We start from the raw sequence: 26897 nt of genomic DNA on the forward strand, positions 1-26897 counted from the left end.
CTCTGTGAACATTTGAAATGGTTGCATGGAAGGTGGCAGGGCATATGATATGTAATACATATCTGCTTGTATCAAAATTCCAATGTCATAGTTAGCATCCAGTATGAATTTGGATTATTTCCTAGTTGAGTTTGGCATTCTAAGCAAAAAACCACACGTTTTAATGAAGGTGTTCCTATTCCCTTTTCCTTATGCAAATAAACCACAAATTTTCTGAATTTTCCACAAAATGTCATTTTATAAACATTAACCACAAAACAATAGTAGATTATCTTTAGTATATTGATAGTTTTCTTTTACCACCTGCAATTTTAGATTTTGTCTCTGCAAAGCAAGTTTTTTTTGTAACTTTTAAAATAAGATGATCTCATAGAAAAGCAATCAGGGTTCTGATACATGCATGCACTTTCTCATCTAAATGTTCTTGTTAACCTTTTGAAATTGACTTTTTTGTTAACAGATGAAAGCTGCTGTGTAAGTGGCTAGCTCTGAAGCTTGCCAGCAGGAATTTGTGTCCGAGTACATTTTATTTAACTATTTTTAAAGCACAATGCTGTGCAGTAGCACTTTCTGAATGGCTGCTAATTGTATTGCTGTCTTAACTGGCCTTTTCTTTCTAGTGTGCTACAGCTTTCAATTTTCTGCACTCTAGGTTGATCACATTATATTGAAGTTTTAGGGCCAGGAACCATATTATCTTCTTACTTATAAAGCGCTTTGTACACCTGTGCATGCCTAAAATGATATTCTTTTCGGCCTTCTTATGCAGGAGGCAGCTTGATAAGCTGTTTCTAATTTTTCCTTCTAAATTCAGTATTCATTTGAGCACATAGTTCTGTAAGAGTGCTGCATATCCTAGAATTTTCAAAGCATTTAGCTTTGGTCTAATGTTTCATCTGAAGTCAATGAAAATTTAACTGTTGACTTCATTACATCAGGCATAGAGTTTATCCAGTACCTTGAATGTGACATGCCACTGCCAGTGTTAGAAAAGCAACTAGTACAGAAGAGTGCAGTGCTAAATTTAAAAGCTGTTCTTACATTGTTTAGAAAGTATCTCTTGCTCCTTGTTTTATATGCATCTCTTACGATTACATTAGTTGGTGTTGTACTAAAATTGCATATATTTCTTAGCTGTGTCAATGTTGTTTATTCAGTATAATTTTGTATGCGTACTTTTTGCTTTTTGAAAACAGTATTCGGACTGTTAATGCTTTTTGTAGAATACTTAATGAATTTTTCATAGGAAGCCCATTTCTGCTTACATTAAACGGGAAAAGGACAAATAACATCTGGCAAAGGGAAATCATATCTATTGATTCCCTGACGTAGTGCTAACACAGCTCACAAACATGGCTGTGAGAAAAATACAGCACTTGCTTGCTGATACGATGTATTAGTTAGCCATTTGTTGTATGTTGCTGACAGCTTTATGGATGTTTACAGTTAAGGATGATGCTGAAGTGCTGATACTAGGAATTCTATAGCTTTTGCCTGTAATAAAACAACCAAGATTTTGCGTAAGCTTTTTTTGAAATTGCAGACCTCTCTTTTTATTGTGTATCTTTTTATAAACTGCCACTTGTCTTTTTTTGGATAACAGAAATAACTTTTCTTCCTCTGTGTTGTGTGCTGTATTAATAATTTTAAAAATCAGTTTACTTAAATAAGCTTATAACTGCCAATAGGGCTCAAAGTTTGCCCTTAAGAGCCAGACTGTTTTTGAGAATGGTTTCAGTGTTGTCTGTTCACTTGGTTATCTTTCAAAGATTAAGACTGATTTGTATACTTCTGACAGAGCAAGTAAATATTCTATTGCCTGTTGGTAGTTACATTGTTTAAACAACCAACAAATGGGAGTTAATATAATCAGTGCAAATACTTCTTCAACCAAGACTTTAATAGAAACTAGAACTAGAAAATGTTTTTAGTTAGTCTAATGTAATACTTTAGCTCAGTTTACATGCTATACTTTCAATGATGGAGTCCTGAGACTACCTTTGCAACATGACTTATTGAAAAATGTGATATGAAAAATCATAAAAGATGTGTGAAATAATGGAATTTCCAGTTGTCTCCAGTGTCTTATGTCATTTATGGCTACTCACTTGGTGTGGCTTACCTTTTAAAAGAAATCTTGTTAAATTATGTGTATTTAAGCTAATGGTGATTACGGCAAAATATCTCTCTCTAGTTTTCTAGGGTTTTTTAATATCTCTTTGTTTTTTTCTCCCCTTATTTATTTGTCCTGTAGCTATAGACTCCATTGAAGAATAAAATGAAAAGCATTTTTACCTCCAGCAGGAGTGGAGAGCTAATACTCTGGGAAATAGCAGGTTCAGTTCTTTTCTGCTGTTCCATCAGCAGCAGCTCTTATCTTTCCATTAGTATCCATATTTCATAATGCATGCATTTTATAATGCATAAGTTATGGATGAAATATTGCCTGTTGCTAATACCAGAACCTCTAGACACCTGCACAAACAATGCTGACAGGGAATTGCCCAGACCCTGTCTTGCCCTTTAGTTAGGCAGAAGATACCACCTGACCTGCTCTTGCTTATCTGAAATTCTCACTACAGGAAAGATAGTTGTTTGGTTTTTTTTTTCAGATACACTGCATCATAGCAAGTACAGGTACAATGTCCACGTAGGCTGTATTAGCAACCAGAAAAAGTACTGCATGCTGATATAAGATTTGCCCTTGGTCTTGGAGAGCGGATCTACAAAATTCTTGCATTCGTGGTTGCATGAATTTGTGGAGGCCTTGGTGATTTATCGGTAAAGCCTTCTAGATGCCTTGAGTTCCTTTTCTGAGTACATCAGAAGAGGTGCCACCTGTGGCAAAGCTGATCTTCACCCACCTATTTCACACACAAGCTTTCTTAAAACTTGCAGGCTCCGTGTCTCTGCTTGCCCAGGGGACCCACTGCCTTGGTAGAGCTGAGTGCCTCAAGCCTGAGCCCATTTGCAGTTCGTAACATTAGTGTGCTGATGGCAGGCATGCTTAACCCTTACTAATTATGCACTGACAGCACTGAGTTCAGCGTAAGATACAAACTGCCATTCTGATTCAGAAATACAGCAGTCAGCACAGGGGTGAATACAGGTTGTACAACTGCTTCATGTTTGGATTGTTTGCCAGGGGTGTTTAGGGAAACAGCTTGAATCCCGTGTTCTCTCTGAGAGCAGCACTTAGTAGTCTGGGATAAGGCTCCTACCCATCCTGCTGAAGATGTGCAGAAAGAGTTCAGGACTCGTGGAGACCTTGTGGAGTGGAAGAAGTTCCCCTGTACCTGTTGAGGGGAACCTTGCTGAGATGTGGTTTTCCATCTGTAGATGCAGATCCGTTTATAAATTCTGCATTAAAGAGACATTTGATAAAATGCACAAGCCCTGCTTGAAGCAGAGTGCTGTAGCACTGCTTCAGTGGAAATTATGAGTGCATCTGTTGCAATTCTGTTTCTATTCTGTCTCACTTTCTAGATGAATATGCATGTCTCTAGCAAGGAACGGTATTGATATCACAGTCTAAAGGAGTGAGCTAGTCATCAGAGATACCGCTTGAATGCCTACATCTTGAAAGTAGATTTCAGCCAATACCTAAATAGGTTTGTAAGTCAAGAAAAAAAAGTCAGGATTTCCTCTCCTTAGCATAATTATCCCCATTAGTTCTTTTACTTGTACGCGTGTGCATTTTACTTGTACACGTATGGGCACCACACTAAATCTGCACCGTCAAATCATACTGAAGGAGAGATGGATATGAAAAGTATTCTCCCATTTAAGCCTTCCAGAAGTAACAGGTTTTACACTAATAAAAAATTTAGCACCCTCAACATGGAAGTTTAGCTAGGCATAATGGTTTTTTGCCATCGTATATACTCTGAGTTTGTCATTATTGTGGTTTATAGGATATTCACATGTTCACACAATATGGAAAGTGGTTGTGTATTCATTTGTGCAGAAGATACCTGCACCTCTGAGACTTGCTTAAATTGCAGTCAGCTGCATCCCATATCGCTGGAACAGTGTTTCTGGGATCAGCGGTAAACTTTGCTGGAACCAGCGTTTTAAGACTTAGTTAGGATCTTGGGATAGTAAGGTCTCTGCATATGCAGGCAGATCAGAAGTGACTCATAAGATCCCACCTCTTCTGTCTGTCCAGAAGCAGCAGCTTTTTAACACTGGGATGGTAAGGTTGCTTTTTAGTATTATCTTAATCAGGTTTTACTCTCTTGTTTACAAGTCTTGTCAAAAGAGTGATTTTGAAAAAGAAAATATGATGCCATTTAGAGAGTCTGTGTCTACTGTAGGCTACTATTTGGTGTGCATGCTAGAAGTATATACTTGCAGCCAATCTGTGCTAATTTAAACAACATTTCAAATATTATTGAAATCATTGACAAACAAAAATAACCCTTAAGGTTGTTTTGAGTTAGTATTTTTTAAAAGGTAAAATTTTAAGGATCAAAAGTCCATCTGGAACAGTATCCTGGCTCCAACGGAGGGAAGAATTACAAGTCCAGCCAAGAGTAAGAATAGGGCAAATATATAGGCTCTTTTTCTGAGATGCTACCCTCCCAACTTCCAGTCATTTTCAGCTGTATGTATTTGTGTACCAAGTAACTGCCGGTGGTTTTCTTCCTCCATTTTGTCCAGTTTCTCCTTAAACTTGGATGAGCTTTTACATTCTGCAGTATCTTCTGCCAAAGAGTTCAAGAGTGTAAAAAACCAACTATTTCCTTTTATTTACTCTGAATCTGATCCTACTAGATTCATTTGATGCTTCATAATTCTTTTTTTATGACAGAATGTGTTTAATCAATCCCTGTATACTCTAATGATGTTGCTATTTGCTCTATACTCTCTAAGCTGCCTCTTTTTTATAGATTGGGGAGTCCTAGTTTTGCTGAGTCATTTCTTGTACTGGCACCATATTATACTCTGTGGTGTATTTTTACATTTAAATATATGCTGTGTTTATATTAGTTTAGTAGTTTTTTTGCTTTAATGCTTGTTCTAATTTAATTTTAAATAGATGTAGTCTTAAGGTACATTTAAATTGATTTAATTTTTAAAAATCTTACAGCCTGTACACTGAGCAGCGATGCTTAAATAAAACTATCTTAATTAAGGTTTTGAAATGTACATTAATTTATTAGAATAGAATAGGATATTTCAGTTGGAAGGGACCTACAACGATCATCTAGTCCAACTGCCTGACCAATTCAGGGCTGACCAGAAGTTAAAGCATGTTATTAAGGGCATTGTCCAAATGCCTCTTAAACACTGACAGGCTTGGGGCATCGACCGCTTCTCCAGGAAGCCTGTTCCAGTGTTTGACCACCCTCTCAGTAAAGAAATGCTTCCTAATGTCCAGTCTGAACCTCCCCTGGCACAGCTTTGAACCATTCCCATGCATCCTATCACTGGACACCAGGGAGAAGAGATCAGCACCTCCCTCTCCACTTCCCCTCCTCAGGAACCTGTAGAGAGCAATGAGGTCGCCCCTCAGCCTCCTTTTCTCCAACCTAGACAAGCCCAAAGTCCTCAGCCACTCCTCATAGGGCATTCCTTCCAGCCCTTTCACCAGCTTTGTTGCCCTCCTCTGGACGCATTCAAGGACCTTCACATCCTTCTTAAATTGTGGGGCCCAGAACTGCACACAGTATTCAAGGTGAGGCCGCACCAATGCTGAATACAGAGGGACAATCACCTCTCTTTACCAGCCGGTTATACCATGTTTGATGCACCCCAGGATGCGGTTTGCCCTCTTGGCTGCCAGGGCACACTGCTGACTCGTATTGAGCCTGCTGTTGACCAGCATCCCCAGATCCCTTTCTGTAGGGCTGCTTTCCAGCCACTCCTCTCCCAATTTATATTTGTGCTCAACATTACTCCATCCTAGGTGCAGAATCCGACACTTGGACTTGTTAAACTTCATCCCATTAATCATAGCCCAGTGCTCCAATCTATCTACATCTCTCTGCAAGGCCTCTTGTCCCTCAGAAGAGTCAACAGCACCTCCCAGATTGGTATCATCAGCAAACTTGCTAATGGTGCATTCAACTCCTGCATCCAGATTGTTGATAAATATATGGAACAGGACTGGCCCTAGAATTGAGCTCTGAGGAACACTGCTGGTGACCAGTCACCAGCCAGATGTAGCCCCATTATTGACAATCTGCATAGGTGTTGGTAAGGAATTTCTGTGTGCATGTGTTTTTATTTAAGCTAATGACTGTTTCTTCATATGCAATTGATACCCCAAATGTTGGCATGATCTGGAGTTGCAAAACTGATAAAAACAAATAGTTAATCTATCTTTCTCAGCTGCCTATTTTTATACAGATTTCTCATTAAACCTTGGCTTCTTTGTGTTCTTCCCACACCTGTCAGACTCTGCTTAGATTTAACGAAGAGTTGCAGAATAGGTAGTGGCCTTAGCTGTGTGATGCATTCACAGGATCTGCTTGCCATCTTGTGTCTCCATCCAGTTGCCTGGAGACAATTACATTACAAAGGTTTCTTCTTTCTGACCAGGTCTTCAGACAGCCTTGAAGTCAGAAAATGGGAAATGTTAATCAATTTAAACCTACTGGACTATCTGAGCTTAAGAATGAGCTGTCAGACACAACCAAGAGCCTTTTGTGTGCTCTTTTGTTATGTGTAAAGACACAATGATCTCATTTATGCATGAGTACAGGCAGCTTGCTCTGCTTCTGTGTTGCATGCGGGCATCTTCATCCCCATAGTATAGCTCAGATGTTTAATGGTTTTATGCTAGAAAAGATATTTTACTTTCAGGCTTGTCTCTCTCCAATTTGTAGATTTTTGGCATATGAAATCACACTAATCTATAGGACTTTTCATTAACTAAATAATAGCCTAAAAAACTAATTTAAATCAAACCTCCCATCTGCTGTTAATCTCATTACTGTAATTACTGTTTGCGTTTTATGTTCACAAAATCAAACACTGAAGCCCTGTGTAAAGTTGCATCCTACATACAGGTCAAGAATAGAGCACACGGAGCTCAGAGGTGGGGCAGAATATCCCTCCAGCCTCCCGCTTCAGAAAAGATGAGAGCTGTTTGGGTAATGGCTTAGTATGCTGTGTGGTATGCTACAAGATACCAACTCTAGGAATTTTATTTAATGATTAACCTGTCTTCAGCAGGAAAACATGTCAGTAATTAACATATGACAGTTTAGAGGAATTATTAAATAATTAAAGACTTAAAGGGGGCAACGTAAAAATTGGACATCCCTACTGTTCTTAGAACTGTTTTGTAAACTGGACCTATAACTGCTACACACTATTGCATTAGCTTTGTAATCCATAAGAGGTTTATGTAATTAATTGTGAAAATGCTGAAAGACTTGGAGGAAATCAAGTTTATTTTTAAGATTTCCATGGAAAGAAAAACACAAATATCTAAGTGAAGTAATGGAAGAAGTAGCATGAGGGTGAAACAGCGAACTCTCTTCCTGGTTAACATGATGAAGACCTTCTGGTTTTCTGGAAAGCTTCTGAAGTTCCAAAGGAAGTGAAAATAGTAAATTGAAATTAATGATCATGTGTTATTAATGGTAAATTGAAGGTGATAAAAAGAGATATAACAGCTTTTCATGCTACGATATTTCATGTTTTGCCTTTTTCCTTTTTTAGTTATATTTTATGTTGTGTAGAGTGCATCTCTTCCAAAATAGAGCAATAAATTATTCTGTTTCTGTTGCTTATCACATACATGCTTTCAGTCATCATGCTGACTTTTCAGCTTTTTTGCAGAAGCAAAACTTATATTTATTAGTCTAAAACTATTTAGATACAATAGAGATCTTTCTTCTAAAAGAATTTGTTGTTACTTCAAAGGAAGTTCTTTCTCCTGAAGCTAGTTGCGGGTTTCTCATCCCCTTAAATGCAAGGAGCTGCCTGGTAGTTCCTCATAAACTCTCTGTGTTCCTCTACATGCAAATGTAATATTGACGTCTCTAAATAAGATGCCAAACCTTGGGAGTCTTGCAATTCCATGCATTCAAGAGAAAATTATGTACTTGTTCTGATTTATGCTTTGAGGATCCTGTTTCTGGTTTGACTGCCTGGATGGGGAAACGGGAGAGAGTAGTCTCCCACAGTGGATGGTCTGTGTTAAATGACGTGCATGATCTCTCACAGTGTGTGTGTCTAGGTAGGCAAGATTTTGTTACCAGTACATTTGGTTTTCTGGACTAATAGATTATACTTCTGTTCAACCTTTCTGGAAAAAAATAATAACTTTTAAAAAAAATACAACTGCAAATTGACACTGTTACATGTTACGAATAAATGGTTGTGGAAACTTCATGGGACAGAAAATTGGGTTACAAGCAAGAAGTGCCTGTTGCAGTGTGCTCATGGTGACAGCAGTGGGGCAAGGGGTGCATGCAGCCCGTTGCACATGAACATGAGGAAGCAAAGCTCTGCACTGTTTTAGCTTGAACTAAAATAGAGAGACAAAGAAGCTTTAAATGATGTTCTGAAAAGAGTCAGGCTTAAAAGTTTTGTGATGCTAATTAGATTAAAAATTGCTTAATTTTAACTGTTAAGTGTCAGTGCCAAATCTCTCAGTATACAGTAGTCATGTCCTGTGGTCCTGTGTAGCAGTTAAATTGGTCTTCAAGGGTACCAAATCACTGGTACTTGCTGATACACTGGTACCAACCATGTGAAATAGTACATCATTTTTACAGAAAACGAAACAGAGGCTAACCAGATTTATTTTTTTTAAACTGAGAGGTTGTTTTGTAAACGTAGCATAATTTGATTAGTTTATTTGTAACTTGATAAGATGCAGTCATTAAAAACTGACTATTGTCTACCCCTCCTTTGGCCCTTTTTTTTTTTGTTATAAGTGTTTGTTTTATCACAGTTCTTGAAGTGGCAAGACACCTAAGCTGATTAAAACAACACTGCATTTCAAGAAACCCAAGAAAGACATGTCAAAATTAACTGAAATAGAATTTAAAGTATTTTGTAGTGTTATTTGTAAAGCTATAGACAAGATTTTCAAGACAATATCTGCTCTCATGTATCAAATAACTGCAGTTTTCTGAGGCATCCAGGGTGTCTCGCAGAGGTAGCAGCTCTGTACTCCAAATCTTTTAAAATAAGTTGTAATCATCTGAAAATCTCATACTTACTGTGAGTGCTGAAACTCCGGAAAATCTGGTTGAGTCTGTGAATGTTACCTATCGTATTAATGCATGGAATGTAACATATTATATTAATATAAAGTGACCAAATTTTAATATACTCTGCTGTGACCTTCCTCAGGGTGTCATTCTTGACACAGAGGTAGATGGAGTGGTCTGTTCTGTACTGGGGCTGAGAACCTGTGAAAAGTCTATAAAGCTGTTCATGTAATCCTAGCCAGGTTGTTAAGCATCCTTATTCCTTAACTTCGTGCAGGTCAAATATTTCTATTAATGTGATAGAGACTGTTAAAGACATACCTTTACATATTCTGACATATGCAAAGTGTATATCCCTGTTGTTAATCCATATAGAATACTCATCTCGCTTTGAAGGTCACGCTGTGCAGTTAGAGCAGTCATGACATGTTCTAGTTCGTGGATGTATCTGGTAATTAATTTTTAATTACTTTGGATTTTTCTTTCTTCATAGGTTGATGATTCCAGTTGTGACGCTGAAATACTTTCCTTGCTCCTCCATGCCAAGTTAGTGGTGAAGTGCATTTCTACTGCCTTCTATCCTCACCTTATTGACCACTTACTGGCTAACCAGGGAGAAGGAGGCTGGGACGTAGAGGAAATAGCAAAACAACTTAAAGAAGCAGGGTTCAACGCAGAGGCTGGGTCCCTCTTGATGTCTCATCGGAGGACTCATCCTGCACTCAGGACTTTTACCACTGCCCTCCAGGCTATTCAGCATTGGATCTAAAAATGTTGGATTTATGCATTTTTCTGCCTTTTTGCTGGAGATCTTACACAAAAGGGAGAAATTGTTGTTCTAGTGAAGTAACGAAGTTAGTTATTACCTATGTTTCGTAGAAAATACAAACAGCACACTTACAGTGAATTCCCATAAACTTCTAATCATTTAAAAAAATTATTGGTGCAGACCATATCATTCTGTTGTATGACTAGCAAAACATTGAATCTAATAATCCTTTTCAGGTCAGAGAAGAGTGTTAAATGATTGCGCTCTGTGACATATAAATTAAACATTAGTAAGCTGGCAGGTTATATACAATTTGTCTTAATTTCTGTAAGTAATTTACTCATCATAATGTAAAACTAATGTAAAAATATAATCATAAAGATATATGGAGCAAAAAAAAAAAAAGAGTCATTTCTGAGAATTTCAAAACCTTAAAATTTGGTATTGTGCAATGTTGTTACCACAGCTTTTGTTGGCAATAAGTAAAATATTTTGCAATTATTGTAGTCTCTTTTTTCCTCCTTTTAGACAGATAAGAAAAATATTTTCTTTCTTCAGCCACTTTTTCTGAAATTCCTGTCTCTCTTCAGTGATATTTATTCATAAGGACAAGCTGAACTTCTCTGTGCTTGCAGACAGTTCTAGTCTTTGAGGTATTTTTCTCTGCAATTTGGGAAGCCCCATCTCAAATCCTAAACATTTGTTGATAACTTTCGTGAATGCACTTTCAAAGTATTTTACTTATATTTTTCCTGAGTTCTGAAAAATTAAGTAGGTGTGTTTATTTCCAAATGCCTTTCTGTCTTAATAAGGCAAAGTATTTCTGATTGTTTTCTGAGGTTTTTTTAACGATGGGACTGTCTCTTTATTACGCTGCATTACCAGAAGGTTTTGATGTTTCCATCTGTTTATAGGAATTTGTTGTTAAAATTAATCTGTAAATCTTTTACTGATCTTGTGTTCAGATCTAATTTTGATTAAATAACGTGCAGAAACAGCACACACAATAGGATCATAGGATAATACAGGTTTGACATGATCTGTAGAGGTAATGTAGTCCAACCTCCTCCTCAAGGCAGAGTTCCTTTAATGTTGGAGCAGGTTGCTTAGGGCTGTATTCAGTTGGGTCTTGAAAACCTCAAGGATGGATGTCCCAGTGCTTGGCTGTCCCCGTGTTGAAAAGCTTTTTACATGTATCCTCTTGTTTGAACCTGTCTCATTGCAGCTTCTGCCAGTTGTCTCTCATCCTCCCACCATGCATGCTGTGAAGATCCTGGCTCCATCGTCTTGATAACCTTCTTGGTATTGGGTCCCCCACAGCCTTCTCTCCTCAAAAGAAACAAAACCCAAAACAAGAAGAAAAAAAATCTAGTGCAGTGATTGCAGTTCATAGATTATTTAGCTGGCTGTACCATGCCTACAGTACAGACACATTCTATTACACTGGTAATACTCAGTCAAAATTTGGCAACAGAGGCATCCAGTTCAGGTTGTGGTTGCTCTGTGCTTCAGTAATAACACTCTTATCTGAGCTTTCTGCTATTTGGGATAGCCAGCCCCTTCATTATGCAATATAGTAACCAGCTGACTATTATTAAGACAGTAGTTTCTAAAATCCCCCTTTTTTCCTAAATGTTAACTTAAATCATAAAGAAGAAGAGTGGGTTAAGAGCTTGAAGTAGCTATTTCATTACAAATTTGTATTACTGAGTTCTCTCCTAGGCTTTAGGATTTAGAAATGGGTGATGACATTTGTGGAACCAAAACTGACTCTTATTAGCATTGTCTTTCACTTGGCATCTGCTTTGTTTTATCAGCTTTTACTGACTGTGAAAATTATTCAGATGTTAGCCTTACTTCCCACCTTAGGTAGGATTCTTAACAAGATTTTTAACAATGCTTTAATTCTTCAGATTGTTATCTTGCTTTTTGTACTTGCTGGTCCCAGCTGTTCTTCAGTGTTTTAAGGAAGGTTATCTCATCCATGTATCTGACATATATATCAAATTCAAATTTGTATCATTCAGGTATATTGCCTTAATTCTGTTCTGTTATGCTAGCAGTGCCAAGAGCCCCAGACTAGTAAAGCAAGGTATATTGGAATTGCAGACAAAAGAAAGGAAAAACTTAAAAAAAGGTAATGTAACTGGAAATCAGTAGATGCAGGCAAACCACAAGGCATGGTTCCAGCAAGAATTGGATTATTCTGTAGAAGATATTTGTGTACTTCATGATGGAGCTTTTTGGTCTGTCTGCATGTTTGGTCTCAGGTCAGTAAGTTCAGTGCTAGATTTTCTGACCATTCTCATTCAGGATCATGAAAAGTTTGTGTTTAGTGTCACTTTAGAGCTGAGCTGTAGATAAAGCTCTAATGAGTGTTATGGATCTTCTGTCCTTTTTCTGTGTTGCTGGCATTACAAATCCATGATAAATGTTTTCCTTGCAGCCAGGACTACTCCTGATTTATTCTCTATTCAAAACTTTTATGTATAAGGAACACTTTTAGTATATAAATCTAAAATGATCAGCCTATATTAGTGTATGTTCCAAATAAAATAAAGTTTAAGAAAAAAAACAAGTGAAAGAAGAGGCACATAACAAGGATATTTCTATCCCAGTGCCAGCCTTTTAGTATCTTCTGTATGGCAGAATAACATTTGAAGCTCTGGGAGTGACCAAGATACACTAGCAAATGTTATTGTGTTGGTTTGGGGGTGGGTTTTTTTGTTGTGTTTTGTTTTGTTTTTTAAGGTTAAGAAACTCACGTTGGTATTCTTAATAGTACTTAAGACCAAAAAAAAAAAAATCACAAAAGAGCTGAACTGGCACTTGAGACAGTTCGGTTTTGTCAGTTTGTTTCATTTGCAGTTGGGATTGATTCAGAACACAGCATGAGCTGATTTTATTTTTTTTTATTTTTTATTTTTTTTACACAAAACAAGTCCATGCTCTGGAGATGCTTGTGCTCTCAAAAGTAGCTGAATAAAGAGTTCAGTTGTGTCTCCAGGAGCAATACTTCCTGGTGCAATTAATCCTCATTTGCCTGAAAAACACTGATGGTGTTTGCATCTTTGAGGAGCTTTTTGCTGCCTGGTAGATGTACCAAAGCAGCAAAATACATCACCTTTCTTTTGGATAAGTAGAACCAGAGATTAGGGAAGAAAGATCGTAACTCACAATTTCTTTCTCTGCTGGAAATGGTAAGTGGAGACAGTACGTCATTGCAACAGATGCAGAGTAGACATTTTTGTATTTATAAACAAAACAGTGCAATTCAATGAGTGGGGAGACTACGTATGATTCGGATATTTTCCTTGTATAATGATTCTTTCTGTGATTTGTTGTTTTTTGACATTCTGCACTGTGAAAAGACGCTTTGAGAGGATGGCCATAGAATATGGATACCTTCATATGGGTAAGAATTCCTACACTTGCAAAAACACAACCATTTTTCAAGTTTGTTTGGTTTACCTCTATGTTCCCTTCAAAACCCAGAAAACTGGACAAGTATTCTGTGCAAGGTCAGATTTCACAAAACAGCATGCAGTCGCTGTGCCTCTGTTACCCACAAAACGGGGTTCTAGGTAAAACCATGGGCCATTTGCTCCCAAGAATGATGGTGGGTTACCACCCAGCCAGCTCTTCTCCCAAAGAGTGTGTTGCTTATGCAGAAGCACAGGATGACAGCAGACCACGTAGGAACTGAAGATTTTACCTGCCTTCATCTGTCAGCAGGTGAGTACTGAACAAGAAGGCTCTAGCTGGAGAGCAAATCAAGGGCAGGGCAACATCAAAACAGCCACAGCAACTGAAGTAAGTGATAAAAGGTAGCCAAGGCAAGGATTTTGCTAGGGTTATATTTCACTGCAAAACACACAGCAAGTAACATCTAACACCTTGCTGGTTTATTGTACTGATTGATCATAGACTGAGAGATTCTGAAGGAAGGGAATGAACGCAAAACTAGAAGTGTTCCACTTCCAAAATTGATTTATTATTTTAGCATTGCCCACCATGTCTGCCACATTTCCTACTTAAAAGTTTGCAGGTTCCTAAATTCTGGTATTTTAAAAGAGACTACACATTTTCAGTAAAGCCCTGAGACTTGTCTCACTTCCAAGGTTGTATGAGTTGATCTGTATGCCCAACTTGTCATAAACTTGTCTATCAGAAGAGCCGCATCCATTATTTATGCGTTTTCATTTTTCATTTGTTTCAAATGATGTCCCTACTTCCTATCTCAGAAAAAAATGAGAAACTAAATCACTGTTCACCCTCTCTTTTTATGGACTTCTAAAATACTCAGTTGTATCTTTTCCAACTTCTTGAGTCCTAGTGTACTTAGTTATTTCTCTATAACCTTTGGTCATCCTCTTTATTTATCTCTATCTTTTTTGACATATTTTTGAGACATGGAAGGAAGGACCAGAGCCACACCTTGCATCAAATGTTGCAGACACACCAAAAGTTCATCTAGCAGCATAAAAATGTTTTTCAGTTTGATTGTTTAACTGTTACTGAGCACTTGAGGTAGCGTTTGCGTAGGATTATTTGGTTTCACCCTGAGCTCTCTTTCCACATTGGTAGCAGTGGTAGCAGTAATCTGAGATTACATTACTTTATATGGGTTTTTTACAGTTTATTTTAAGATTATTTTTCTCATTTCTCATTTTTCTCATCATTGTAGTTACAGATTGAAGCCCGTTTACCAGCTGATCACCCAGACAGTACATTTCACTAAGACTTTCAACAGTTTTTCATCCATCCCTAGTTCTTACTCAAAAGCTTGTCTTCATCAGCACTCTTTGACACCTTTACTGTTGGTCCCCTTTTGTAGACACAGAAAATAGTAAACTTGAATCTCTTTAGCAACTGTCTGCACTTGAAAACAGCTAGCTCATTTTGCTGAAGAAAGGTCCTATAAAAGCAGAAGAAAGGTCCTACAGATAGTCAGAAACAGACTCTTCTAGCTTGGTTAAATCAGCTGCTGGTATGGTTCCATTCTCCACAAGAGGTCAGAGCCTTAAACTTCCCCGTGTTTGTCCTCAGTGATGCTCTGTTGCACTAGATGGAGATGGAGCACTGAGTTTCCAGAGTGAATGAGCACCCCATCATAGAGTAGGAAGACTTCAGCAACACAAGTACAGAGCCTCATCTTTCCTTAGTGCTTAGGGAGTTGGTTTTTAACTACAACCAGTATTTTTAGTAGATAATTATAACAGCAAAGACTTTATAGGAAAAAAAAAAAATCCCTGTCTAAACTTTTCTGACTACTGTGACGTTCAGAAACACAAAAATCTTACTTACTTGGATTTCTTCTTATAGTGATAAATTCCATCTGTCATTTTTCTTCACTTGCTTTGGGATTGGCTAACAAAGGGGGGGTGGCTCGGTGCTCATGCTAATGACTATGCTATTTGAACAAAGTGTGGTATTTTATCATGTTGAATGAACTTTATAGGATACACTATGCTGTGCAAACAGAAAAAGTTTGAGGTTATGTCCAGCTCAGTCATAGCTAGATCTGACAACCTGGTCAGGATTTCTACCTAAAAATAGAGGCTGTGCTTTCTGAAGCTGCCTGGGAGCAGATGGCAGAGACCCCAGCAGCTTCCCTCTTGCACAGCCGTGTCGTTACCAAACCCCAGCTTCCTGTATCGCTTACCAATACCAGATACCTGACAGTTAGTAGAAATTTCTTATGTGTAATCAATTTGTATGTGGTTGTTACTGATATAGCTGTAGAAGCTGAAATATCTAATTAGTCACTGGTCAGCATGCCTAATGCCAGCAAAGCTGAGTATTAAACCGAGATTCATTTTTCTGAAGATATGAAATGCTAAAACATTTCCTGATAGCAGTTGGTGCAAGTCAGCCTCTCTTCTCAAGGCACAAAGGTAATAAAACACTAGACCTGGTGCACTATTTATGAGGAAAAAGAGGGAAACAGTTACTGGTAATCACCGAGGGAAATAAGACTTAATGGTGAAAGTCAGTATATATACACCTTAACATAAAAAATGTGATTACCATTAAAACTGAATTGTCTACCTGACATGTATTCCTCTCCCTCTGAAACCAGCATCTTCTGCCAAGCTGTGCTGCCACCCTGTCACGGAATGTCCTCTTAGTCTGCCCTCCGAGGTGTCCCTGCTTGCAAGGCACGGTAACGGGGAAACCAGCTTCACGCAGAGCTCTGATTTATAGTCCAATGTCCTTTGCAACCCAGAGAAAACTGCATGACGGCCTTTTTCTGTGAGAATCTTTATCTACGAAATGTGCGTGTAAAATATTTATTCCAATGAGCAAAGCAGATGTATGCTGTTTAAAAATAAAAAGTAATGCTTGAAAACAAATAAGCAGAAGGAGTTTAGTCTAAATGGGAGAACAATACAGAACACAAACTGCGAATGAAACCGGGGGGTGATTTTAATTAATCTGGTAGTACCATCTGCGCTGGTTCTGGCTATAGAGGAAAAAAGACACAACAGTATCTGAATGCAACTTTCAATAGTATATACATGAAATTATATATAGGCAATATCCTGTATAATCTTGAAAAGGGAATGGTAGTACAATTTAAGGTCCAGTCCTGGAAATGTTTCTTTTGTGACCTCTTTCATTCATTTAAGTGCTTAATGAATGTTTGTTATAGTGCTGCTTTAAATGTTATTTCTGGTAAAGGCATTGCAGAGAAAAGTGGAGCAAAAACTAGCCTTGGCCATTTTGGACTTTGGAGCTGTAAATGCTACAGCTGTTCTGTAACAAAAATGCTCCTAAGATGTGATTTCTTTCAGTCTTTGGCACTTTCTTAAACTGTTCAAAATTACTGAACATACGTGGATGAAAGACTAAAAGTGATTGTGAGATATGGCTTCTCATATGAAGTAAGGTCCAGTTTGAGATGGTTCAAGATTCAAGATATTTAAAGATTTAAGTTTTGGGTTGTTGTTAGCTTCATATCCAGCTATAATCTATATCTCTTCAATGACTTGATAGATCTCCAGAGGACGGAAACTCCTAGGTAAATATTTGAGTGGTGTGGTTAGGTTTTTTTTGTTGTTGTTCATAATGATAGAAAAAAAACTGGCATGACGACATCAGACAGCTCAGACTAATTGTGGGATTTTCTAAAATATTTTATTTAACACATGCAATTCAGGAGTTTGAGGGTCTTGGTCTGGAGAGGAATGAAAGTAGTACATCTTGCTTATAGAGATGAGCAATGAGCAAAGGTAGATGAATGAAGGGGACTACAAGACACCGTTTGTAATTAGAGCTCTAGGTTTTTTAATTAGCTGTTGATTCCTTCAGATCATTTCTCTTTCAGAGGGCAGTATTTATTATGGTGGTAGTCCCTGGAGGGCCCAGTAACGACTCATGCTGTGAAAGCCCTGCATCTGTATGCACAGAATATTTACATTATGTGTTAAAGATGATGTGCTTAGAGAAAATAAGCAGCGAAGATATCACGATAACATGATCTTTGAATAGATTCTGCTCAAGATCTGCTTGGCCTTACCAACATGAACCATACCAGGTTGAAGATGTCTTTTTAATTTTGTTCACCAAATTGGGTTTGTTTCTTTCACCACCTTTATCTAATGATTCTTAGCTCAAACAAAAGTTTGGTCTTATGTGCCAATTAGCAGGGAAAAGTACTACAGGCTAGGAAGGATACACTGCCTCTGGTTAAATGTCAGTGCTCTGTTTGTGCCTTGGATCTGGGCAATCTGACTCTTTCTTTCAAAGAAAATGGAGGAATATCAGTGACAACTTTAAGAACATCTCTAGAAATGAACAGGAAGTTATTTTGGAACTTCTTTTCTCAGTGACTTTCAGGAGGGCATGTGGAAAGTAGGGTATTTCTTCAGATTTCTGTAAACGCCAGGCAATATTTTAGGAGCAAAAACAGAGGAAAAGACTTGGTTTTGACTCATAAGATTAATTTGCAGAAGTCATAGTAAAGCCATCAGTCCTCTCTGAAGCCAGAAAGAGTGGTTCCTTCTTTTTCTTATCATTCCAGAATCATATTTATGTCTAAAATTGGCAGTATTGAAAAAAGAAAGGGTAAAGAAAAAATAACTTTTGCACTTAGCACTTTACTAGCTGCAGGAGCTTTTTAACACATTTACATCTAATCTCATGAAATGCCAATAAAATACTTTTCAGTTTCCCACGAGGCCTCTAAAAATAGTTGGTATTTTTTATAACTTCTCTGTTCTGCAAGATCCTGCTTTACACGTGGTGAGTTATTACTGACTTAAGTTGTTTTTTCCATCCTGTAAGCTGAAAAGTCAGAGAAGTAAGGAGAAGGAAAGAGAGCACAGGTGGTGCTTATGCCAATGTCTTAGTTTTGGCTTTATTGTAGAGTAACGCCCCTGAAAACTGAAAGACTGATATACGCAGCAAAGTACAAGTAGGTGCAGCTCAGTCTGTTCAACTTCAGACCTGAAATGCAGGGAGCACCTTCTAAAGTGTTTCCTTGTTGGTTCAGGTGCTCACTGATCTCAATGTAGTCAACACCTATTGGAAAAGGCTCAAGGTCCTTAGGATTATCAACAGAGGAACAAAGCAGGGAGCAGAATCACCTCTCTATGTTAAATTCCCTGCTATTGCTGTGAATGTTCTGCATCCTTCTTGTTTGTTTTTCATGGCATTTTGTAGCATTTGAGATTTTTATCAAGGGTTTAATGCTGTTTTGTGCTGTTGGGAGAGGCCTCTGACGGTACAGAGTAAGTGTTCTTCCTGGCTTGCAATACCAGTCCAATCTATTGTCCTGTGGATGTAACCTGTCCCGAGAGAAAACCAATTGGTACCAACAGCTAACTTATTTGGGAAGATCTTTCATTACCATGTTACTTACTGCAGCTGCTAGTTTCAGCTTCTGCTTTTAATCACAGTTCAATAATTAAGGATTAAATCTGCAGGTGAACAGAAATCAGCAAGCTGGATTTTGTAATACTAAAACATCTCTACGCTCCACCAAATTTCAAATCTACAAAGGCTTAATCAGAGGTATATCCACAGCATCATAGCAGCATCATAACTGTGGGGAAAAGCATGGTATCATTCCTGACATCCCTAGGAAAAGTTTGAATAACACAACCTCCAGTGTTTACAGAGCTGCCACTGAGGATTACTGAGAAGTGTCACACTACTGTGCGTGGGAGGTGGTGGTTGACAGCCAACATCACAAAGCCCTACCTTACTGCTGAGATTGGCTTAACCCTAGGCCTGAGAGCTCTCCCCTCTATTAAAGATTAGTATTTGGAATTGCTGTGGAAAATAACGGTTTGGGGGTGTTTGATGTCAAGAGTGTTAGCTTTCAGTTCTTGGAGCTGGCAGCTTTTCCAGCTCCTAAGAGCTGCAGATCAGTTTGCATTGCTTAATACATTTGTAACTTTGAGATGTTGACCTTACGGGATGAAATTTCCCTTGCCTGTTCTTTGCAGTTAGTGGTTTGCATGGTGAGCTATAAAAAGTGAACTGTGGGGCAGAGGAAGGAGGACTTCGTGGTTGCTTGTTCTCTTGCAGTCTGCCAAGATTTTTGCTCATTGGCCTGGAGAATTTTAGCAGTTGTTACTACTCCTGTAGCCCCAGGGATGTACAGTCACAGCTTCTGACACTACCAAAAATTAAGCAAACTGAAGGGAGCCAAAGTCTTTGTATCAAAGCTGTAACTGTAAGTTTATTAACATATTTTTGGTAGTCACTTTTGGAAACATCCTCTTAGGAAGGACTTAATCCTACAGCCTAGTGAAGAGGATAGGTAGCTCTAAGATTGACTGAACCAACCAAGATTTGAATCATGTTCTCTCTTTTTGGTGACTCTGTAGGATGCCTTATTGATGCTATTTTTACTAAGACTACAGTTATGTGTGTAGCTTCCTATTTGTAGAGTTTATGAGTGAAAAGAAGGCGGTTGTCCAGAGGTGCCCAGAGACTTTGCTGCTTGGCCAGCCTGCTCCTCTCTTTTAGAGAAGCCACTAGGAAATGTACCCTCAGCCAGACCCTGGATGCTCCCTCCAGAGTTGCACCAGAAGAACGAACAGGCCCTTTGGCTCATCTTTTTACCTCTTTTTAAGAAGTTAGAGCATAAAGTGGAGAGCAGATGGATTATAGAGAGGCAAATTATTTTTGTGTAAACATTACCTTTAATTTCTGAGTGATCATGTGATTACTTCATTTATGGGTGCCTATCCCAGTTGTTTTGCTTTGCCTTTTAACCATAGCATCAATGTAAACCATATGAGGGCCTGAAAGAATGGAAGTAAGTAGCTCTTTTTAGAGCTATTCCAGCCATTTTCAATGGAAAATTAAATGGACAAACGTAGCCTGGTTTTCCTGTTTGAGTTACTTCCAGACATTTTTAGACTTTTACTGCTTTTTCTTATTTTGAATATTCCAGTGGCTGTTTTTACATGAGTTTTATTCTCCAGACTGCTTAACAAAACTTGTTAATTTTCTGAGCTTCTAGTATTTCTAATTAATCTATTCATTTGGCTAAAAGGATTTAAAAACCCCACACATGCTATTGTTTTGCTCCTGGATTACTTAGCTAAAGCTGTTTTAATTTTTTGCAAGAGGGAGACAAGATGGTGATAGAAGTGCATCAGAATCTCTGATATGTAAGTGCCATAGATATCCCTGTGTACAGCAGCAAAAATCTTCTTTACAGATGTTTAAAATAAAATGAGAAGAGCTTCAGACTCCAGTGCTAGGAATTCACGGCTTGTATGCTAAAGCGTGCTTGTGAATCCTTTATGACTCGGCCTGGGAGAATACTGTGAAATAATCTATCTGCCAATAATTAGATGATGTTACACAGATGCATTAGCTCTGTGCTTTGATTTGGCAATGATTTCTGTCTGGCCTGGAACTAACTCCATATGGTGCTTTTTCTTAACCTGTTCAAAGTGATAGGGCTTGTCCAACCTTCTGTATGTAGGTTGCCAATGAAAAGATGAGTTAAAGCTCATCTTTTAAAGGATGTGCATAGTGTCTGCTGTTCCAGTGATATGTACAGGTCAACAAAACACTGTCCTGACTTGTCCTTTCCACCTAGATCTGGTGATTTCTGTAAGTCTAAAGTCGCAGGTCTGAATGGTCCTAGGCAGAGATCTGAGCCTCGGTGAGAGGGAGAGAGGCTCAGGTCCAAAAGCGTGTAGCCCAGCAGCAAGCACTGAAATATCTGATTTCCTGCTTTCACCTTGAGCCTGGAGCTGCAGCTGGAGGGAAACCAAGGAGAGGCTGTCCAGGGAAGAGGTAGGCAGCAGACAGAGTTATTCCTGGAGAACGTTTTAATTTGGACTACCTGAGGATCCATGGCTGAGGCTCAGCCAGACCCTTGGGTACACTGGTGGTCAAGAGCAGGGTTAGGAGAGAGACAAAGCCTAGAGCTCCCATTATAGTGGGGCTCCAGGGGGCTTTCAAGGGACATGTTGACTGCCATGAGATTTCTCCCCTGAGATTTTTCAGCTGGGCCAATGTCAGGAGTCCTTGGACAGAGGATCAGGCCATACCTTAGGTTTAGATTTTTCTTTTGGGCTACTGATGTGGCTTATTGGTTAACGTCCTTTCAAGCTTAGCCCCACACTATTATGATCAGACAGCTTCCAACCTGGTTGGTTTCCCAAAATGCAGGCAGAAAGGGCACCCGGTGTCAGATTGTGCTCCATTATAAAACATTATAAAGTCCTGTACACTATGGAAGCCAAAATGGACATGCCTGATTTTTTTGTTTGTTCATTTTTTACCAGTTCTCTTTTTGTAGGCACCTAGTATAAAGGCTTATCCCTAACAGGGAATAAATTTACGTGGGAGAGATTTCTTAAAAAACCTTGATATTGAACATCCAAGTCCACACTGTAGTCCTGTCACATTTCTGCAATGCAGAATGTGAAGCCCCTTGACCTGTGGGCAGGGAGTTCCCTGGGGTTTTGCCCTGCTTCAGATGTGTACATTTCCATTTCTGTAATCCTGTTAGCTATCTACCTTCTCCTCCCCCCCCTTCCCCCCCATATTCATCATCATCATCTTGCTAGAAACTCTGTAGCCCAATTTCCAGTGCAAAGCAGTTCCCTTTGTTTGGCCTCATTTGTTTTTGCAAAGTGTGGGAAAAATCTTTTCCTATTTAATTCCTTTTAAAAATTCTAGCTCAGTCTAAGTTTTGTCAGGTATCACTTTATCCTTATGCATTATGAACTCTAAGATGCATCTCTCTCTGCTAATTGAGCCCGTTCCTCATAGCTACACCTGGACTTTGAGATATTATTTTCTCTGACTTCCAATAAAATTTTTCATGGATATTCTTGTATCTTATTTGACATAACAGTGCAAAATGCTTGGTTGAGGTAATGAAATCTGCTATCTCGAATGCAAAACCTTGGAAAAACAATGCCCTTTTTAACTCCAGAGGAAGTGGCACACCGTATCTACTACCACTCTGCTGCTGTGCTATTTTCAGAGTTAAAGTGGGAAGAACTCAGTCTGATGCATTTAGCAAATAGCCAATTCTTGCCCTTAAAGTTTGTTATTTTAAACATATCTCTCACAGCCTCTTGTAAGTAAGCAATTACAAATATATAGTACAAATAAATTCCCTGCAGAGATCAATCCTTTTTCATCCCGGTCGTTACCCAAAGAGAAACCACATCAAACATCTTCAACGCTGAGAAAGTCAACCCAGTGACAACAGACAGAAACTAGGCTCCACATTATTGGGTATTTACCCTGCCACTCTGTTTCAGTGATTTGACAATAATAGGGGCCAAATTAGAAGCCGTGCTAGGTACTCTCCACAGATAATTAGTCCTAGTACTTAACTGTCATCATGTTGAAAAGTTTTGTTTTGTTTAATTTTCCTAAAAGTGTAATAGAAAAATATCCTTTTCTCAAATTAACTGTTAGCATTGTGGAGAATACCTCAGTGTTGCCTCCTTCATTATTATGACCTTTTATATTTTGAAAGGCTTTTAAAAAAAATCTTCTCTAGTTTAAACAAATATAATTCCTTTTTTTTTCTGTCTTGTCTTTTTTTTCCCCTCTTACTTTTTAGAACACCTTCTTTGGTTTCTCCTTGATTTGACAAATTTTATTTGAAATATTGTACCATAGTTATGGCCTTGTCCATACTTTGCAGAATGGAATAGCTACTTTTCATGACCTTCATGCAATGCTCCTCTACCTTCAGTCCAGAATGACTTTTGCTCTGTACTCATGTTCTCAACTCGTTTTGTTTGTGGTTTACTGTAACCCCAGCTACATTTCTGCAGTGGTGTTGTGTAAACAGTTACTCTCATTTTTTGTATTTACAACTTTAATTCTTCTTTCTCAAGGTGTACCATCTTTTTGGTTGTTTCATGGCATGTCTTTGATAAAAGGCTTTAACCATGTCCTTGAGACTCTTTAAGGCATTTGCAGCATCGACAAATTGTTTCTGCTCTATCAACCATATCACTACTGGAAATTCAGAATACAATTCAAAACCTATGACAGATCTTCCATTTCACCTTCCACCTTTCCAGGCTAAAAGTAACTATTAACAACTATTCTATGAACATGTTGTTTTCCTATTATTTTCAATTGGTTGTGCAGGCATTTAATAATTTCACCTAAATGATATATCCTTAATTTTCCAAAGTAAATGTCAAATGCCAGAAGCTTTACTAAAGGCAAGATGCATATGTTAAATTTCTTCCCACTAGTCTGATAGCCCTGTCAGGGAAGTAAATTTGATTAGTGTGACACCATGTATTTTAGACAATCCATTTTTATATTTCTTGTCATGTTAATATTATCTACTAGCTTACAAAATAATTGGTTTATATTTTTTTCACTTTTTTTCAGATATCAGAGTTTGATCTTCAGTCCCTTAGTGATTGATGTATTTTTACTTCTTTTCATTTAAAGGTAGGTACTTTTTTACTCTGGAATATCTCTTACCATCCTTGACCTCTTGAAGATAATTGTTAATGATTTGGAGCTTGCTTTGGTTTGTTTCCTAAATACATAGTGTAAATTTTCATGAGGTTTAGCTGCCTTGACTGTATCTCACTTATCTTTAACAAAGTCTTTCATTGTTTTGGCTTGGTTTACTATTGCCAGTTACAAATGCTAATTGTGTTGAGTATCTAGTCACACTTAATTTTTCTTAGGAAAATTGGAGCAAACAGGCACTGAATATTTTAATTCTTCTCATCATCTGTTATTTACTTTACACCACACCAATCTTCTTTTTGCCTCTGTCACGCATAGAAATCCACAGCTCTGCACGTGGGTTATCTCTGATTTTCTTTTTTTTTTTGTTCCCTAATGGAATCTTCTTCCTGATCAGTAATATCTAATTCACAGTCCATCACTATGAATGGATGCATTGATTCATATTTCTCAGAACTCAATTTTACTTGCCATTGTATCACCAGTTGCTAGGTATTACAAGACTCTCCTGCAGCTTTTCACATTCAGGATTTTAGTACTCTGAAAATTCTGCTGTGTTATGATGATCTTGCCTAGATTATTTGGGCTACAATAAAGATCCTAGCATAAGTTCCTAGACTGCAAAGGTCAACCCCTATATTGAGATAACTGACCACTTACTCATGCCCTTTTTTTTTTTAATTGTTTTTTTTTTCCTATTTTCCTCCACTTTCGCTATCTAATTGATGAGAAAATTTGCTTTCTTATAACTGTTCGGTTTTTTTTTCCCCGGGAATCTGAATTGATTACATCAGCCAAATCTCTGTGTCCATACACTTTTTGACTCTTGCAAAGAACTTTAACAGATTTTTTTGAGGCATGGCCTCTCTTCATGACATATTCGTGGCACCCAACATTAGACATCTACTGCACAGATATCTACATGTGATGAAACCATCCTGTTCTTCCACAGAGAAAAATAAACAATCTTGAAGTATAATTCAATTTAACAACATAAGTAAAACTCTGGTATTTATTCAGATACTGTAATCTTTCCCCAATACTTGATATTTATTTGTATGTCTATTAACCACATTATTTTTAACAGTTTCAATTGTGCAATTTGTGTGATACAAACAGTGGCCTTAGTGGTCTGTTGTTCCTTGAAACCTCTGTCTCCTCCCTGATGTCTTTCATGATGAGCACAGGTACAAGGAACTTGTGTAGCTTTTCTGCTATGGCTTTATCTTTTCTGAGTACTTCTTTTACACCTTGATCATCTAATAGCCCTAGAGACACTCTTTCTACTGGCTTTCTTCTACTTCTTTGAAGGAATAGTTACTATTTGTTTTTATGCTTTAAGCAACATTTTCCTCAACTTTTTTTTGCTTGCCTTAATTTTTCTTTCAGAGTTCGTTCTTTTCTACTTCCTCATTTGGACATGACTCTAAACACCATCTTATTTCTAGCAGCTTCCCTAACTTTGTACTTCATTCCTTTCAGCTGTCCAGGCTTAGTTTCTGTTTGGGGAACAGTTGGTTATCTTTTCAGCCTTTAGGATGGTGTATTTAAACAATCTCTGTTGTAGCTGCAAAATTTTAATCTTTTGGCTTTCATTTGTAATCTGAAAATAACAATTTTTCTTATTTTTATGTGATGTCCCTTTTGAAATGAACCACTTCATAATGGATTTGGGGGAGAAGAGGTTGTATTTTTTTTAATATGCTGATTAATTGAATGTATGTATGAAAACCAAGCTGGCTAATATAGCTGTGGCTTTCGTTTTGGTGGTTTTTTGGTTTGTTGTTGTTGGTGGTGGTTTGGTTTTCATTTTTTTGTTTTGGTTTGGGTTTTTTAAGTTTTCTAATCTCTGTGTAGTTGTATGTGTATACTTCATCCAGTTTCCCAGATTTTCAGGTGCTGTTTAAAGCGTACTCTCTTTGTTCAAGTCTGGTCAAAATATTTTCCTGTTTGAGTTTTGCTGTCCTCTGTTCTATTCTTTATTTGAAGGTACACAGGTTTTAATGACTTCATCTAATTTTTCAGCTCTGCATTATGATTTTGCCTTTTGGCTGCTTATCCGCTAAGCAGCCAAAAAATCAGGGGATGCTGTCATGGAGTTCCTGGTCTTTAATGCCCCATGTAGTAACTTGTATTTTACCTCCAGAACCTCTCTCTTACCATACTCTAGGTCATTGGCATGTCAGTGTACCATAACAGTTGTCTTGTCCCTGGATTTCCTCTTAAGGTGCTTTATAAAACCGCCTTTTTTTCCTCCCCAGTTAGAAAAGTCACCAGAGGATTCTTTCTAGTATCACAAACCTTGTCATCAGTGTTCGTGTTAACTGAATCGTCCACCTCTCTAACCTACCTCTCCTTGCTCTGTGAAGGTAAATGTATTGCAGGGCAGTATGTGGCCTTTGTGGGGAAAAACCATCACCATGTATGGGTTTGCAAATGTCATGACCTTCTGAGCCTTCTCCTCTTTAGCATGAGTATTGCGAGCCTGGAGTGAGATCACTCTACATCATCTCTGGACAGCATTCTTCCTTTTACTCATAAACTCTACAAATAGGAAGCTGCATGGATAAATATAGTCTTAATAAAAATGTCATTGATAATGCGTCCTATAGAGTCACTTAAGAAACAAAAAACCAATTCAAATCTGGGGTGGTTCAATCAGTCTTAGAGCTACACATTCCCCTCACTTGACCGTAGAGAAAATTTAGGGTGCCATTAGTCCTCAGACAGGCAAGGTGAGCACGAGGTACCTCAGTTCCACGGATGTGAATTAAGTGCTCAGCCTGTTTGGGAGCTGAGCAAATCCCACCAGCTACAGTTTCAGGACTCTAAATACCTTTGAAAGTCGAATCCATCAGACTTACATTGTGCTGTACATAGGTGAATGAGTTCTTATTCTGGGAAAGGCTGGTCCATGTGTTATATGAGTGCAGACTTGATGTTCAAATGATTTTTGTCACAAGAGAACTTAGAACTGTGCTAGGCAATCCAAGAGGTCCTGATTCCCACAT

At 38.1% G+C, this 26897-nt stretch overlaps 1 protein-coding gene across 3 annotated transcripts in view; it reads left to right on the plus strand.

The window, feature by feature from the left end:
• The window catches only part of NBAS (NBAS subunit of NRZ tethering complex), a 182173-nt gene extending 169505 nt beyond the window's left edge, over positions 1-12668 (plus strand). For all 3 annotated transcript variants that reach the window (XM_072858557.1, XM_072858556.1, XM_072858555.1), the window contains one exon: positions 9670-12668. In XM_072858557.1, coding sequence (XP_072714658.1) covers positions 9670-9945 — 276 coding nt within the window. In that variant the 3' untranslated portion in view covers positions 9946-12668. The remainder of the gene's footprint in view (positions 1-9669) is intronic.
• The last annotated feature ends 14229 nt before the right edge of the window (positions 12669-26897 follow it).

This window comes from Ciconia boyciana, chromosome 3 (assembly GCF_034638445.1).
Source record: "Ciconia boyciana chromosome 3, ASM3463844v1, whole genome shotgun sequence".
Classification (NCBI taxonomy): Eukaryota; Metazoa; Chordata; class Aves; order Ciconiiformes; family Ciconiidae; genus Ciconia; species Ciconia boyciana.